General features: G+C 38.8%; 1 protein-coding gene across 3 annotated transcripts in view; it reads right to left on the minus strand.

Annotated features, from left to right (window-relative positions):
• vps13b (vacuolar protein sorting 13 homolog B) overlaps positions 1 to 18177 on the minus strand; it is a 312942-nt gene that overhangs the window by 164137 nt on the left and 130628 nt on the right. For all 3 annotated transcript variants that reach the window (XM_008432898.2, XM_008432900.2, XM_008432899.2), the window contains 5 exons: positions 15579 to 15813; positions 13578 to 13792; positions 10420 to 10623; positions 5615 to 5786; positions 2438 to 2552 (listed from right to left, as the gene is read on the minus strand). In XM_008432898.2, coding sequence (XP_008431120.1) covers positions 2438 to 2552; positions 5615 to 5786; positions 10420 to 10623; positions 13578 to 13792; positions 15579 to 15813 — 941 coding nt within the window. The remainder of the gene's footprint in view (positions 1 to 2437; positions 2553 to 5614; positions 5787 to 10419; positions 10624 to 13577; positions 13793 to 15578; positions 15814 to 18177) is intronic.

Below are 18177 nucleotides of genomic sequence, written 5' to 3' on the forward strand. Positions count from 1 at the left end.
TTCACAATGAGGGATTTTGTGTGGCTGCTCCTGGGGAAGGTAAAAGTCGAGTTAAAGAGAAAAAAAAGTTACAACAGGGTTGCCCAGGTCCAGACCTCGGGAGCTGCTGAAATTAAACTTTTACATGCTTCCCTGAATCAAAATGCTGAATTCATTCACCTGGTATTCAGCCATTCATTTGATTCAGGTGTGGCAACTGGACTTGGGCACCCCTGGGTTACCAGGTTGTACTTTATTTACTGAACCACAAACTGACACAATGCAGGAAGGATCCATTCAGGGTATTTAGATAGTACACAAAACAGGTAGGCATTCAAACGCCGTTGACTGAATATACAATTAAAGCAAGCTGGCTAGCTTAGCCAACCTGTGTGTAGCACTGCATTTATGTAAAAGTATTTTTTTTAATGCCACCATGTGAGTGTATGCGCAATTTTTGCCTATTTAAACATATCTTTGTAACCTCTCCACTCAAAGAGACCAATTTACACAGTTGTGATGTGGAGTTTCTCTGCCAGCCATTCTTCAGGCGCAGCTTTTGGTAGCACAGCTGGAAAACATCAGCTTCACCTAGTGTAAGCTGCTTGGAGTGAATAAGGGTGAAGTGTCTCTTTTCTTTGGGGACCCTTTTTGAGTAACTGAATAGTTTAATGAACATCAAAGAGTTGAAAGACACTGTTAAAATAAGGCGAACGGGATCGTCTTTTGAACTTTCCACAAGACAGGAAACATCCCTAAAATATTTAGCACTGAATCACCTCTTTACCTTTCCACTTTCATGTCCTCCTTTGAATCCTATCCAAGTGTCCTCCACACCATCTAAGGTTTCTGCGTCCATCCATTCTGCATTCCTTGTGACCGATCATTTTTCCACCCTCTCTCCTCACCCTATTCTGATACAATCACTGATTCAATTATGGACTGGCCTCCCATATTTGCTTGCCCTATGTAATGGTCTATTCATTTTCCAGCAGTGACATAGCTAAGGCCAGAAAATACATTTTATCTGTCAAACTTGATCTAATCTGACCCTTTGTACACAAATAACCTGGGCTGGGTAATGAAATACTGAGCAATTATCTATTCAGAATGATTAATACGGACTCCAGTCACTGGGAGCTGTACAGTGTAAGTGAATGATAGAGATTGGAGTGGGCCAGGAGCCCAGAGATCCTCCACTGTGGCCTGAACATCCATGACTATAACCTGGCATGGATAATGAATTACTTCTGCTTGCCAGATCCGTGGTTGGTAAAAGTGTGTTGAGACCACATTGTTAAATGCACGTTCACTGAAATAACCTAGAAATAAGAAAATTGACTAATTATCTACTTAAGGAGGAATAGAGGTCTAGTAAAAAGATTAGGCCTGGCACCAGCTCAAAAGCAATTGAACACACACCTGTGGAGAACAGAGCGGGATCAAATAATGACCCACAGCGTCGACATACATTAGAACTGTCTGAGCGCTGACATTGTTCTGGCTAAGGTTGAGAACTCCGTGTGAAACATATGCGGTCCTGCAGGGTTACAAATCAAGCTGCAGCCGACACAGGGAGGTCTGTGGGATGCCAGCTAGTCAGTGAGGTTCAAAGCCAAGCAAATGGCCTCAATCACTCTTTGACCTTCGCCGATGCTCCTACGATCCAACTGAAGTGATTTGAAAACCTGGCAAATCTGAACCAATATCTATTATCATATTAGTTGTGAGGGCATCCGTCGTTTATGACGGGGTTCAACAGAGTCACGGCCTCCGACGGTCCAATTCAGTTTTACGGTCTGGCTTGACTAGAGCGAGAGACACTTGGAAACAAAAAGTCAGACACGCAAACACGCAGGGCTACAAATGCAGCCAAACATCCTGCAGTACTCTGCCATTTGATTACTGTGATTGCTACTTCATTATCTTTTCAGAGATGGACGGGGTGAACTATGGGATTCTGAGATCTGGTGTTTAGGAGCGGCAGAGTTGAGGTGGACAGAAAATATGCTCACATTTAGCCAACTTCCCGGCAGACATGTTGACTTTGATGAGTGGGGAACACAGGTGGGTTAACGAGGGCGGTGGTCCACTTCTGTGTTTGTGAAGGTTTGTTGTAGTGAAGGCTGTGATGTAATTTCTTGGTTTTCTATTTTTAAAAACTTTGCAAAACACTTAAAAAAATGTTGAGTGTGTGTAGAAAGCGGAGGAAAAAAGTTAATATAAAACAATTTGGAATGAGGTTGTAACAAAAAATGTGGATAAAAAGTGAAGCACTGTGAATAATACATGAAAATATAATACATAAGGTAAAATAACAGCTTTGAAATATGTCAATCACCAAGTATTCTGACTTGAGGCAAAAGGAAGGTTAAAGTAAATTAGACAAATGTATGAAAAATATATTATTATATATAATATGCCTAAATGTGTTTGCAAGTAGTAAATGGATTCATACCTGCATCGGTAGTGATCAATGTTGAAGCTGCCAACTTTACATTTGATTTTTGTGTACACATCCTGGATATCTACGGATGCACTCAGGTCTTCTAATTCACTGAGGACACAGATTTCTAGAGGGGAAAAAGAAAATCAGAGTTTTAATCTCATCAAAATAAGTATAGGATATAAAAATTTCCCAAAGAATGAGTTGTTAATTATATATCTTATCACTATAAATTCCAAAATTCCTTCAATGACAGACTAACAGCACACACAGCTCAGCTTAGGCTTCTGGAGATTGTTTTTTGTATTTGTTTGTGCAATTACCTGCAAAAGATAAAAACTACATCAGGAATTAACTTTGGCCTGAGTTTATTGATTCAGCAGTTGTCACTTGTTTTAGAACATGTTATTTCTATTTAAATAGTTGTTCTACTGATTGGCACATATTTTTCATTCTCTGTTGGCATTTTAAAAGTTAAGAATTTTTTTTAGGTGAAAATAGGAATTAGTGTGGAGAAATGAGGTGATTGGATTAGTGTAACGTTTAACCAAGTTTTGTTGATGCCTCTATTGAGCTCTGAACACAAGTGTCCACCCACTGCAGAGGCAACACGAGTAACCATCATAGGAGCGCTTTGCTTTGTGATGAACATAGTCTCTGTGCTTAACATTCAAGTCTAATTGTTTCCACTGAGAAAGTCCCACAGACCAGCTGGGGAAAATGGGCTTCATGCATGTGAAACTAAAGATGTGGTACTGATGCTTTGTGGTGAGAAAATATCCCCCACCAGCTTATTATTAATGAAAAACAAAGCTCTTAAAAGTTAGTGTGGATACTGAAAGGATTGAAGTTGTTTCTCTCAGGAACTCATATGGGCTTGACAGAGCAAGATCACTGAAAAAACAACAAAGGTGCTTTCTTAAAACCCATGCAGTTTCAGGATGTCATCATTTCTCTCTGAATGCTTCAGCAGTCTGTCTCTAAGCCTTTGCATAGAATAGGTTAATATTTAATGCATTATGCTATGTGCAGACATAGAACATTTGATGGTTCATTAGCTTTGTTGCCCAGTAAAAACGATACTTAAAGTCATCCAAAAAAGATGCTAATGGTAATGTTATTAATCAAAATTCAATGTTAATTAATGTTCACCTAATATTGATTGTTTTTTGTGCCACAATATAAACTTTAGAAAACATAAAAATGATAACTATTAAACACTCGTGTGCTTAACATGCACTTTAAATGACCCTACATAAATGTGAAAATATTTTATACCATCTAATTTAATTAATTTGTGCTTATAATAATTTAATTATATAATTTAATTAAGGCAACTAATCTGCCTTAATCGTTCATTTTATTTATTTATTCATGTATTTTAATCAGACTCAGTATGTGGTGGTAACACTGATGTGTGATCCAGAAGCTACATTTAGCATCTTTCTATCCCACAAGTATGATACTATACTGAAGAATATAAATATATATGAACGTCTACCAGGTTTCTTTCTTACATTTCTCAAACATTAAACCACCGAATAATATTATTTTGTGTTTTTTAGCTTTCCTATCTTGAAAGGTAGAGTAGTTCTGTGCAAAAAAGAACTAAAAGGATTTACTATTTTATTTTATTTTCTTGTGTGTTGTCTATAAAAATTCTCAAAGATAACACCCCAAAAATAATGGTGCACGTGTACAAGATAAGATCCAAATAAAAACTTCAAGTTGTTGCCAAGTAAAACGTATCCATCCCGTCTTTGCATCCTTTAAAACATTTTATGTAAAAGCCCCTTAAGTTTGGTGATCTGCTTGGCAGATGCTAAACATTACAGGCAGCAATTAAAGGTAGATCTAATCTTTCATCCCCCAGTAAATCTTCAGGAGACAAGAGGTGGTTTGCTTGGGATTCATCATCCACCTATTTATTTGCCTTTTCCCTCATCCCAACGTCTTTTCAGCAGCGCTTCCATACTGACTGCAAAATGTTTTCCTAAAAAGTCCAAAGGATCGCTTGATGAAGTTAAATAAGTCATTAAATTATTTTTCAGTCGACCGACTGCTAAATGTTTATAAGCAATGTGTCTTAAACAATATGTACAGCTAAAACATATTTAACAAGATAAAAGAAAACAAAGGAATTACACAGACACATCAAAATAAAAAGTGGACTTATTTCAGTGATCTAAGTAAAAATTGTAAAACTAGTACATACACCAGAATAATATATTTCTAATGTTTATTTTAATTTGAATAAATTTGGTATACAAATAACAAAAACTAAAAAATGATCAGAAAATGTAAATATGTTTTTAACAGCAACCGTCAGAATATTTCACATCATCAGCCTATTTGTCTCACATCTCTTCCTCGGTTTTTTCAGGGTTTTAGGTCAGGTCAGTTTTCTGAAAACACTACAGGAGGTCTTGGTATTTCTGGCATGTTCTGGTATTAATGCGTTACTCTCATATAAACACTTTTTTTCAGAAACGAGAATAGTTGTCCAAGTCATTGTGAGTTACTATGCTCATCATTTTTCTTTGTAAAAAGATATATTTGCCATCTTCTTGTCACAGTGAGTTTCATTACATATGAGACAAGTCCTGTTTTCTGCATGAGGACAGCTCATAAAACCAAGTGCTTTTCTTTTTATAAACATGTTGTGTTTATTTAGGTTAAGTCTAGAAAGCCTATCTTTATTCTTTTAGCAAAAATATTTTCATCAGGAAAGTTTTTAAGTTGAACTTGAAATGTCAGGAGAAAGATTTTTCATGTTACTTTTAAAAATGCACTTCCATTAAAGTTAGTATTTAAAATCAAGTAACGTAACTAAAGCCTGTTACTGTTTAAATAATTAATCTAGTCAGTTATCAGATTACTATACAAGGATAATAACACTGGGTATGTAACATACTATGTAGCACACTTCATAATTTACTGAAAGGCACCTGGAGTATTAATGGTTGCACTGTCAATTCTGCTATTAATTTATCCTGGAACTTGGAAAAAAACACACACACAAAAACAAAACAAACAAGCTTTGAACTTGTTTTTATAGTTTCTACTTTCAACTTATAAGTTTGAATAAAATGGTAAAAGAAAAAAACAGTCTTAAGGTTTAGTATAGAGCAGCTTAATAAAATGGTAAATGTACACAAAATGGGACTAACAAGAATTAGGTCAAGTTACCCGTCTTTCTTGCAGTCGGATCAGCAGCAAAGAGTTGAATTGTGACTTTAGGTAACATCCACTGCATCCAAAGGCTGACCTTCCCACTTGTTCCCTCAATGCTGCTGGTTTTTTGCTCCAGAGTCACGGTGTCTGCAAATGGACCATCATCTCCAGCAGTCACCGAGTCACCCTGTGGAACCAAAACAGGAAGGGATGGGTAAGGCAGTAAACAACCACAAACTGATGGAAAACCATAACGATTCAGTGGCGCCTATGAAAAGGCACAACAGGTGGAGCAAAGCGACAGCTATTACTTATTGACAGACCTATGCAATGAGTTAAAGAGGAAAAGAAAGACATTCCTGTGTTTGTGCTACAGCTGAAAGTCTACTTGAGGGTGTGAGTCCAGCCATGTGCCTGGTGGATGCAGATGTTTGCAAGTGTTGTCTCTGTGCATGTAGCCATAACAAAGCAACCACCAACAATCAAGCCTTTCTGTGTGAAGATGACATCAACGTCTGGTAAGCAGAACTGTACACGGCAGAGGGTAATGTGGGGGATGGAGGGGACCATGGTGCAAGGCTGTCATTGGTGTTAACCCCAAGCTGAGCCACCATCACCCACATGGCCCTTCATTCATTGAAGTACGGCGGGACACACACGTCTTGCGTCCTGGGAGAGAATGGAAGAGAAGAATGGAGGCGGGGGTGGAGGTGTGTGTGTGTGTGTTTGTGCGTGTGTGGGAGAGGTGAAGTGGAAAAGCCAGCAGGATGTGGTGGAAGAGTCGTCTGTAAGCGCTCAACACAATGCTGAGGGTTTGGCAAGACACAGACGACACTGGGGACATTTTATCTCTTTTGCTAAATCTGTTTTTCAAATCCATATCTCTGAAGTGGAAAGCCTGTAAACAAACGGTGTGACCGTGTGCAGCTTCGGCTCTGCAGAGTTTCACTTTTTCCACTGCTTCCCTCATCACAGTGTGGTAATGACAGATCGTGTCATGGTTATTGAGCCTGGCTGTGGTTGGTGCAGAGGTTATCAACCATCTCAATTAGAAATCCCACAGCTGCTAAGGCTGATTACAGTGTCCCTAAAGAGGATCCAGATGAGGAAACTATGTCCCCGTTCCACGGGGTCGGTGAGGGAGGAGGGCCCCCGCACTAATTTGCAAATTTAATTTAATCACACACTTGAGGGTGGCTGAAAGTAGAACACAAAAACAGCGGATGACAACAATATAAAGAAATTAGGGATTATGCGGATTCAAAAATAGACTGGGGACCACAAGACGCTGATGAGAAGCATGTGCTCTGTGTACTAGCCTTACAGTGAAAGAAATGGAATGATAAACAGAGGCCTACATTTAGCTGGAGTCCCATATTAGTTAAGTTATATGTAGGGGAGCTTTTGACAAAAATATATCCTGTGTAAAGTTAAAACCTAACAGAAGCGACGACTAAAAGATTTCTTCAAAGTTTCAATCATAACTATGTGTGTGTGTGTGTGTGTGTGTGTGTGTGTGTGTGTGTGTGTGTGTGTGTGTGTGTGCGTGCGTGTGTGTGTGTGTGTGTGCGTGTGGGGGTGTGTGTGTGTGTGTGTTTGCGTGTGTGTGCGCGTATGTTCGTGTGTGTCTTCAAGGCTCAGTCTGCAATTGCAGTGACAGGTAATGAGTAACATGAAACCAGTAGTAATGCAGTCAGTTGGTCTCAGTGAGATATTCCTGTGTCAGCTACCATTTAGAGACTAATTATTGCTGAAATGGAGTCAAAACAAAAAAGTGTTTGTGTGTGTTGCCTGTAGAAGAGTGTGTGTGAGTGTGGTTAGGGGTGTTTGGTTCACAGTTTGGCCAGTCGTAAGGATTAGGCTCTGTACTGTCATGTGTGGAAACAGGAGCCAGCATTGGCGCTGTGGGAAGTTTTTGACCACAGTGTACTGCCGCGTGGTTACAGTCGAGCATCGGACACCCAACTGCTACAGTTTCCCATCCAGAACAGCTGCTGGCAATTTAAAACAAATTTCTATTCAAACAGGTCAGAGGAAAAGGAAATAATGGGTTTTTGACAGACATCTTGTTTTTTTTATGTTTTAGTGATGAAAAAGAAAGACAACAGAACCATAAAAAAGGTGTATTCAAAATGAACTGCATGTTCAGCTTAAAAACCATTTTAAAAAGATAAGGTTTAGAGTTCATTCAGTAAATTACAACAAAAATGCATATCAGCGCTTAAGATTTTTAGGTGAAGAAAATCAGACCAAAGTAAAAAAAAAAACGCTCCAGACTGATGGTAGTAAGGACCTGATAGATGTGGGATGTTCGAAGGCTGCCCAATTGTGGCCCCAAACAATCGCACACATTCTCAGGAGGAGTTATTTTCCCACACCTCCACAGGCCAAGCTGTAAAGTATACAGTTTAATTCCTGGGCCTCTTTGCTATAAACGGGCTGAGGATCCGGGTTTATTTTCTCTGCAGAGTTTGTCTTTCCTCATCAGAGAGACTCAAACATTGGAAGACAACAGCAGGCCGGGAGGTGTCAAGGAGAGATGGAGGGATACGCTGATTATGAAAGGAACAAATGAGAAGAGAAAGGAAGGGACCAGAGGGAGGATAGGAGAGCATGGAAGAGGGAAAAAGAAGTGTAGGACAGAAGAATAAAAGCAGCAAAGAGACTAGATACAACTCTATAAGTAGCGAAATTAAGAAAAAATATATGATGGTGTTCAGGTAAATAAAACGTGACAAAACAAAGCACATTACATAACAAATTCTAATGTCAATGTACAAAAGTACAAGTTTTGGTTGCCACTACAAGGTAAAAAAATATATATTTTTTTCATATCTTCAAGATCCTAAAATTGGGTCAGGACAACCATATAGGTATTAATGTCATTCATGACATATCTATTTAATAAAAGATCATCAGTTCTGATAAGCCCAAAGACAAAATGTCTGGTCCTCATGTACAGTACCTAAAGTTTGGCCCAAAACGACTTATATTCATGGCAGATTTATGTTTAAAGTAATCTTTTTATTTTACATGTATATGCCGAGTGGAAGTAATATTAACATTTTGGAAAAGCACTGCCAGAGTTAGACACTTGAGTCTGTGGAAGGAGCTAAAGATTAGGGTGATGGCAAGGAGGCCTTCCATCTTCTGATAACTGCAGTTCATCACCAAGCATGAATCATTAAACTACCAAGTGGAAACAAGCAAAATGCTGGTCAAGATGAAGGGTTTGATTCATGTAAGACCAACAAAGCTTTTATGTTATTATTGAAAAGGGTACAACACTTTTTTTCCCCCAAAGTACAAACAGTGATGGGAGTAAGGCTGCTAAGGAAGAACTGCTGCCACCACTGCTGAGACTTATCAAAACAGCTTCTACAGCCTTGCTCAATCACCAAGACTCCCAGAGGTCTAAACACTTCTACCAGTGTTTGTACTTATGTAAACAGTAACAAGTGGACTGTCAGGGGCCACTCTGCCGTTGTTACTGGCTCTGCTATTCTGCAGGTCTTCCAAGGCGATTGTGAAGAGCTGCCACTTCTGTGGGAGCACAAATGATGCAAGAATACATGGATGTTGATAGCAAAGAATAAAACAGAAACACAGGCAGCCGGTCATATTTTTTCAGCAAAAACACAGCACTTCTAGTTGAGTACAGTACCTTGCATAAGTGCTCATATTTGGAACTTTTTCCACATTTTGTGAATGAGGGACTTCTCAAAATGTTTATCCCTGACAAATCTAAAACAGCACCACATCATGCCCCAAACTAAAGAAACTAGAGAGCAAACTAGAACTGCAAGCAGTTATCGATGGGTTCCAAGCCCCACCCAGCAAGTCGGGCGCGCTTTGAACTGTTTCCACATTTTGTGAGTGTTAAACTTCTTAACAGGTTTAATCCTGCTTAATCTAAAAAAGCAATACATCATGTCCCATTCTAAAGAAATTCAAGAACAAATGAAAAACAGTCACTGAAATCTACCGGTCCGAAAAACAATTCCTAAGGCTTTAGGACTGCAGTGAGAACAGCTTTTTGTAGTCCGCTTGTGGTCCGAATGACAAAAAGCAAAAACTGAAGAAATCTGTAAGGTGGCAAAAACTTTTCACACCTCTTCACTACGGTCTCAAAGTTTAAGATTTTATGCAAGTGTAATAAAAACTGCCTATTTCTCCTAATTAGGAGAAAGGTTTCTCCTCAACCAAGCCCCAGCTTTAAAAGAATCAAATAGAACTCTCAGTTTATCGACAGTCTGCTCTCACTGAAAAACACGAATGTAAGAAACAAATACTGATGAGGTTTTTTCCAGCTTTGAAAATTACTCCTAAACAAAACACATTTTTTAAGACAAATCGCATGTGTTGGTACTGACTCAACCGCTCACAACAATAAAGCATTGCTTACACTTACAGTCATAAATCAGCAGAAGAATTATATACACAACAAAGGCTTAAATATCATTTGTTACTGCGTGACTCATAACACCTTTTGTTAGGAAAAAAAACAATCTGGTTGGGGTGTAGTCTTTTGCTCTCTTGGTAGAGTACTGTAACATACCATCAAAGGCAGAATATGAAAATACACTGACTGATAATGGTATGATAGTTCAACAAGGGCTTTGGGGTGAGCAATGTGCTGGGAGACATTAAAAGAAGGACTAAATGATGAATTAGTTTTGCTTCAAGGATAAATTAAGTCCTGTTGTATGACACAATGGATGTATTGACAACCTCCAAGCCCCTCAGATTATGACAGGAAGATTAAACTACTTTAATTTAAAAACTGTTCTAAGAAAAAGTCCAATGTCCAACAAACAAACCTCAGTGGGGGAGCCAAAGTCTGCAGAGGGGCTGCAGGTGCTGGTGTCGGGGAGAGCCGTGCCTGCACTGCTGCGCACTGGGGAGGAGGGAACAGCGCCGGGGGGCGGGTCTGGCATGCTGGACGTCTGACGCAGAATTCCGTGCTTCTGCAGACGTGCCCATGTACAGCTCCAGCTGAGGAAGATCTCATATAAAAGCTGTACCTAAACAAGAACAGGATACACATGTACGATTAGGTCACAGCAACATATCTTCACCGCTACAGGCCAATGTGATGAATTACTTCAGAATATAATAAAAATTATACTTTGCGTACCTTTAATTCTTTGTGGGGGTTTTTTTTAAATGTGTGACAGATTGATGTAGGAAGCTTTTATGCATTGACAAGAATGGTTTTTCTGGATAAATCTGAGACCAACTAGTGTACCTTTTAAGACAAACCACAAGCAAGCCCACGCTTTACTACCAGACTGAAATGTATATATGCCAAGGTCTGACTCAAACAGCTGCACTTGGGAGTTCTCATAGTTCAGGCGTCAAGGGCCATTATCATGATTTAGCTTGGCAGCTTTGTAGTTATGTGACAACAAACCTAGTTAAAGTTGAGGGAGAGGGAAAGAAAAGAGGGAAATATTACCTAGAAATGGACAATAATCCATCCTCATTTGCTATAATTCCCAACTCAACGCAGCTTTAGACCAATGTTCATGTTTTACTCCATTGGCCATTTACTGAAAACCTCAGCATCCGCATACGCATGCTTCCCTGTTAGGATAAAATCATTATCCATAACAACAAATCCCCTCAAGAAAACAATCACAAAGGAAAGTTGAATTATGTCATCAAGTTCCCTTAAAAAAAAAAAACAACTTCCACTTTTAGGAAAAACTGAAGAGCTGCTGTCAAGTGTTCTCAACTATTTATTATGTGTTCACATTAAAGGAGGTCTTGGCTTTTAACAAACACAAAGCCAAATAAAGAAGTGGAAAACATGAGAGGACAGTATGAGAATGTGATGTGATGCTTTCAGTTATTTGTGCCTTCACACAGTATTTTTAGGGAGGGGAAGAGAAGGGGAGAAACAGAGAAAAGCAAAATACTTTCAAAAGTGAGCAAATTTCTACATTTTCAAAGGCTGTGCTCCTGCAGCCAGCGACCCCTCCCTGTAATCCCCACCAATAAGCGTCCCTCAGGCTTTAAGATGAACAGACACGCATATACACAAAACTGGATTTCTTTAGAACCCATTTTTGCTCTCGATTGCTGGCGAACACACGTGCACTACTGCGAGAGCACAAACTGCAAGGAAGCCTTCCACAAATGAACATACCGTATTTTCCGCACTATAAGGCGCACCGGATTATAAGGCGCATTGAATAGACGCTTCAGTTTGGGTTGCCAATTTGTTCCGTACTCTATTATTACACATCCACATTTATAAAGAAGTGGAACCCGAGTACTTTATATAGTAGTCTGCCCCAGTCATTGTTTCACTCACGGTGTTGGTGTTGCGATATTATGCCCAACTGCTTTCTGGGTAACACAGACCAACCGACACGCTGCTGCCACAGTCTCCGTCTCTCTTCCCTCGCCCCTCCGCCCCCCCTGGCTTTAAATGTATTATCAAACTTTATTAACAAACCAGCATTCTGACAACTATCCCAGCATGCACCGCACACTTCTTCTTCTTCGGGGGAAAATGAAGTCGGCGGCTGCTTATCGTAGTTGCTAGACCTGTTGTGGCTCAATATTGGTCCATATATAAGGCGCACCGGATTATAAGGCGCACTGTCGGCTTTTGAGGAAATTGAAGGTTTTTAGGTGCGCCTTATAGTGCCGAAAATACGGTAAATCAAATTAAATGCAGCACAATACATTACAGCTGGGCCATTTCAAACATGTCCAGGAAGAGCTGCTGATGTCGATCCAGTTGCTGTCCGGAGTCTGGGCCAACAGCTGTCTGCCATACCCGACCAAACGGCACCGCCGGCAGGGGAGGTAAAGCACCATGTTCCCCCTCTCTGGGATTTTTTGTTTTTTGTTTTTTTTGGTCCTGGAACTCCAACCAAGCACAACAAGGTCTACTGCTCTCAGCAGCAGATGTGGAACAAGGGAATGAAGAATGTTGGAGAGCGGAAAAAGGGAAGAAGGGATAGGGTGTGCACATTGAATAAAGAACAACTAAGCTGCTGAGGGACCCAAGTTTTCAAAGCCAGGGTGGCTAATCAATTCTGCAAAGAGATCTTCAGCTGATTCCTTTTTCCTTTCTTCTCATTAGTGGTATTTACTTTTAATTTTTCTATCAGGTACAATCTTTATCGTAATTTTTCTTTGCAACTGCAATCTGATTTATTTGCTCGATAGCATAAAATGATTAACTGATTTTGACGTTAGACTATCAACAACAGGTTGACAAGTTGACAAATCTTTGAACTGGAGATTTCTATTGCGTACAATCCTAATAAGATTCTCTGACGTTTGTTGTAACAAGACAAAATTCAGATTTCACGTAAAAAAAAAAAAAAAAAGTAACAGGCAGATTAACACCTACGTCTTCTGGCTACAAACACCAAGGAAAAATGCTATGTTAAAAATACAAGAGCGTTCTCTGGAGCACTTGACCACTTTATCCCACTTTCTAAAAATACTTCTATTCGTGCTGTGAAGTATTTCATAACAAAGCAATGGAAAAAATGATTTAATGTTGCAAGAATGTATTTCCTGGGGGAAGGAGCCATTACACGGCCAAATGCTTTGGGTATGTTCAAGTACTTTCAATGTCTCAGATTCGATACAATATTAATTAACCAACCAAAAGACAGAGAAAGCAGAGGCTGTAAAGTACTAGTGCAACTCTGGTTCCAGTAATAGTTACTGTTCAGCGACAATGCTCCGATCAAACAGATCCAGGTGGATTTTTAGCAATGCGAATGACAAACAGAAAAGCTTTGAGATCTCAAGTTCTGTAGTAGGCTGGGTAAAAGCAGTTCTTAAAGAGACATTGAACAGAATAGTAGGATATCATAAGTAGTTGTTAGAATCACATATTACTTGTAATGTACTAATATAAACTATTTGGCAAAATTTCTGATTAGCTTAAATGAACATGAAATTCTAATCGGTTCTACTTTGTGAATGTTGGGATGGTGTGGCTGACCTGAGAGTTAGAGCACTTGACGTGGACAGGCTGCAGGTCAACATGGAGACAGACCACAAAGGAGGGTCGTTCCTCCGAGCTGCCCTGCAGCTTAGATGTGACGGCCAGTGTGGAGGTGCATCCCATGGGCTCCAACAGGCTAAGACTCTGCTGCTTTCCCAACAATGTGTAAACACTGAACTGACCCAGGTTTATGGTCCATGGGAAGGCATCACCTAGGGAACAAGGATACATTCATAAACATGTTGGGAAGGAAGAAAAATAAACTAAGAGTAGCACTTTGCACTTTATAGTATAGTCTGAAGAAAAATGTTAACCAGATATAAGAGCAATGCTGATTACTCACACATGCAAAGCCCTTAATAATCACCTGATTGGTCCATATGTTCCTAACCGAGCACTTTGCTCTCCTACTGCAGGTTTATGCTGGTTTTTAGAGGTTCTAAATGTAGAATGGGAGACAGATCCTTTAGATCTCAGACTCCCAGTTTTAGTCCATGAGGCAGACACCTGGTCTACTTTTACAACTGGGCTTAAAACTTTCCTTTTCCTCTCCACTGTCTTCACGTTCACATCCAGAATTCAATGTACCTATGTAAGCCATTTTTCTGAATATGTTAGAGGCACTAATGGCTACATTTCATTCTTCAGTCACTTCAGCTGTACTTTAAGTACAAGTTAAAAAGAGGATACAATTAATAGAATCTGCCGCCAGCACTATACATCTAAACAAGTTCAGTCATTATGGTGGTTTATGAAGTTCCTAAGAAATAATTCTGTCTTTAAGTTGCTGCTTTTTCTGTAAAGCATACGGTTTTTATCTATCTTTAAGAGCCACAGTTTAATTTCTTTTAATATCAGGCTGGTGGTTCTAAAAACTGGAACCAACAGTGTGAAAACAGTTTTTACCCATCAGCCATCATGATGCTGAAAGCAACTAGCATGAGGTCAATTACCTCATCTACTTTTATGGCTATTGCAGTTTTCAGTTAACCTTTTAAGTGCAATGTAAGTAATCAATGAGGTTCTTTTTTAAACAAAGCGTTGTTTTATATGGAAAACTGCACCCAGATTTCATTGCTACAATGATAATATAGTTTCTATTCTATACCACATAGACAGGATCATTCTGAATGTTGTAATCAAAAGCAACAAACAGAAAACATATCTAGAAATAGATATATGTGCTCAGTAAACATCAATTTATTAGTATTAAAAAAAGATGTAAATTCTTTTTAACTTAAACATCTAGAAAAAAAAGCTGCTACTTTTGTGAGAAGAGCCTCTGTGGTTCTATAAGTTGAGAAACAGTAATTAGATAATGTCCTACATCTATATTTTTTATTTTTACTATTCCATATATTCAATGATCCAAAAGGGAGGATTTCACAGACATGACTAGATAAGCAAGTCATTTTTGCAGCGAACCAGACGAGGCAACTAATGTCGCCATTTTTCTTTTCTTATCCTGACATTTAAGCTGATGTCACTGAAAGGTTGAGGAGGAAAGAAGCCCCTTTTTTTCTTACTCTGCTAGGGAGAAAAAAAACTCAGCTCAACTGTGTTAAGTGTTGCTTCTGTCAACCCTCCCAGGTGCGCACACCACATGTGTGAGATCTGTCTCTCAAAGGCACTCTCCTTAAGTTTGTTTGTCTTTTGTCACAGTAAATGAGTGGTAGAAGGTCAAAGGTCTCCTCAGTGTTGAAAAAGCCATAATGATGATGAATTCACATTATACAGCCTACAACTATTAAGTTATTATTCAATGTAATTATCAATAACAATAATTCTTGACACTTTCCCCACCAATTGGAGCTTAGTTTTTAAGATTTCATTTTTAACACACACAGTGTGTATCTCTCACCCATCATTGTTTCTTATTTAACCTTTCAAATTAATCTTCTTGACACCGGGTTACCAGTGGATCTCACGTTGTGCCTGGGAATGTTTTTTCCCCCCAAACATCCATTCAAGTTCAGATGTGATTAGATCAGAACTTACCTTCCTCTAAAATGGGCTTTGAGACCACGAAGGGGAGCTCCTGCAGGGGCTCCATGTACTTGTGCCCAGCACTGAGGACGCTTATTTGGGGCAGGCAGACGACCAGAGTTCCGGGCATAGAGGCCTGGTTGTGGTACCAGCTGCGGACGGTACCAGGTATGTCTCCACAGATGATGGTGCTGGGAGAGGGGAGGCTGTCATTAGGCAGGAACACACAGCATGGCTGGAGATCCAACTGGAAAAGGGACAAGAAGAAACCCACATTAGGTCATGGCTCCGAAATCAGCAGCGTTGGACCTTTCTAAAGAACATTAGTGAACTGTTTTAGTAGTCAGATGGCATCATTAAGGGACTTCCAGAGCACTGAAAAGAAAAAAACATTGTGTGCAAGGGATCAGGACTCTTGAATCACAGATTTGGCAATGCGTGTGTATTTGAGTGATGCTTTTAATGAACTTAACTTAGTTCACACAGTTTAAGACTGTGCATATTTATTTGTTTCTTTGCCTCTGAGAGAAACATTTTACTTGACCTTAGCTGAAGAAATATTTGGAAAGTTTTAATGCCCTTTTGAAGCCAATTTGAAATTTCCTTCAAGGGAACTAAACACCATATAGAACTTTAGAGATTTTGGCAGTCATATCCAGACCTCAAATTATATTTGAAGGAGCAGAGACAAATTCTAGCTGCGCTACTATGGAAGTAAATATGTGCCATTAGAATTTGAATAAAAAATGCATGTGAAACTTGAATGTTGTTTATTTTGCACTTACTTTTTCAATTTCAAAATTAATTCAGAATATAATTTTGTCATATTGAAGAAACACCAGCATCACCGAGGCTAGCCACCGTGGAGGCGAAAGCAAACCCACCCCCAAAGGTGAGTCTATGCTTTTATATTTCTGTAGTATATTTTATTTTCCGCATGAAGTTTGATACATTATCTTAAAGCTCGATTTAAAACACGGCTTTGGGCCGTTGTTAATCTTACACCATGTAATGCTGGCATATTAGTTCTCGCTACCTCCTAGAGAAGACTCCCTACCCCCTTCTCTTGGCTGTCCCACACCCAATTTTCCCGTGTTTTATTTTAAAAAGCAATACCACAATTTTTTTTGTTTGCGTCCGCCTCCATGGTCGCTGGCCTCGGTGATTTCTTCAATATGACGCTTGGCTCATGTGATTGGCTGGGTGTTGAAATCTGACAACAATTGCTAATGTCTGTGACCTGAAGTAAACCTTGCCATTTTTGTACAGTGAATTTTTAGACGCTGAATTTGAGACAGTGAATTTGAGCAAGTTGAATTTTTAGGACACTGAAAATATTGCATTTGAATTTTTAAAAGTTAATTTTTTTTAAATGCTGAATTTTTTTAACACTGAAAATATATATATATATTGAAAATTTCATCACTTTGAAATAGGAATGTGAATTTCTTTAACAAATGAAAATTGCAAACGTACAAATAATGACTGCATTTTTTTTAGGTCAAAATTATATTCTGAATTAATTTTGAAATTGAAAAAGTAAGCGCAAAATATACAACATTCAAGTTTCACATTCATTTTTAATTCAAATTCTGATGGCACATATTTACTTCCATACTATACAGTCAACGTGTTTTTTGTTCATTAAAATAAAGCCGTTTGGTTCAGGGATTTGGTTCAGTAATCAGTAGCCACTGCTCAGACTTTTTGAGAATGAGAAGAGGTTTGTCATTCTCTATCATAATGGTGCACCACTGAATTAAAAGACCAAATCATATAAATGACAGAGCCTGAGGGCAGTTTCAGGTGCAAATGCTTGTTCTGTATCCAATTTTATTGCCTTAAAGAGTATTAAAAACATCTAATATCTTTAATAATGTGATGCAAGGTGTGATGCAAGGTGTAAATATTTCAAGTAATTTGTTAGTGAACTTATGTTCAATGAGTAAAGCATCACCATACTGAAAGAAACAAACAAAAATGTTAAACATTGTCAAAGGGACTGTGAAGATCAGGGCAACATACAGAGCAAAAGACAGATATAATACATACGGACAGAAAATTACAGGCGCTAATGCTTTTATTATTGCAGTTGGACAAAAACAGAGAAGAGAGTGAAGGGAAAAAGAGAAACTGACATAACTTAGAAAAGTAATCCCATGCTCATGCATTTGAAGTTGCACATTGTTCATTTCAGGGCACAGCTAACATACCACATAAACCAGCAGTAAATAACATATTAAAGTTTCCTAAATGATTTTGCTCCCACAGTATACATGATGGTTGAATAAATCTGTAACCACATGTCACATATATGAGAATCAAGCCTAAAAAAATCTCAACCCACAGAAATATATCCTGAGTTTTCATGAAAAAACACAGATGTACTTTTTTTTTCAGCACATCCTGTATTTCATTTCAGTCTTCGTGACTCAAAATTATTTGATAATGACAAAAAAAACGTTAATTGTTATGTACCTCAGTAGTTCTATATTTTAGTGTCTTGTTTAAGTACACAGGTCATGTTTACGGCAAGTTTTATTCACACTGATACCTTATCATTGCCAGAAACCGCTTAAATCCTGTTGGTTGGAACGGCTCTCTTCCAAAA

This window comes from Poecilia reticulata, linkage group LG16 (genome assembly GCF_000633615.1).
Source record: "Poecilia reticulata strain Guanapo linkage group LG16, Guppy_female_1.0+MT, whole genome shotgun sequence".
NCBI classification, from domain to species: Eukaryota; Metazoa; Chordata; class Actinopteri; order Cyprinodontiformes; family Poeciliidae; genus Poecilia; species Poecilia reticulata.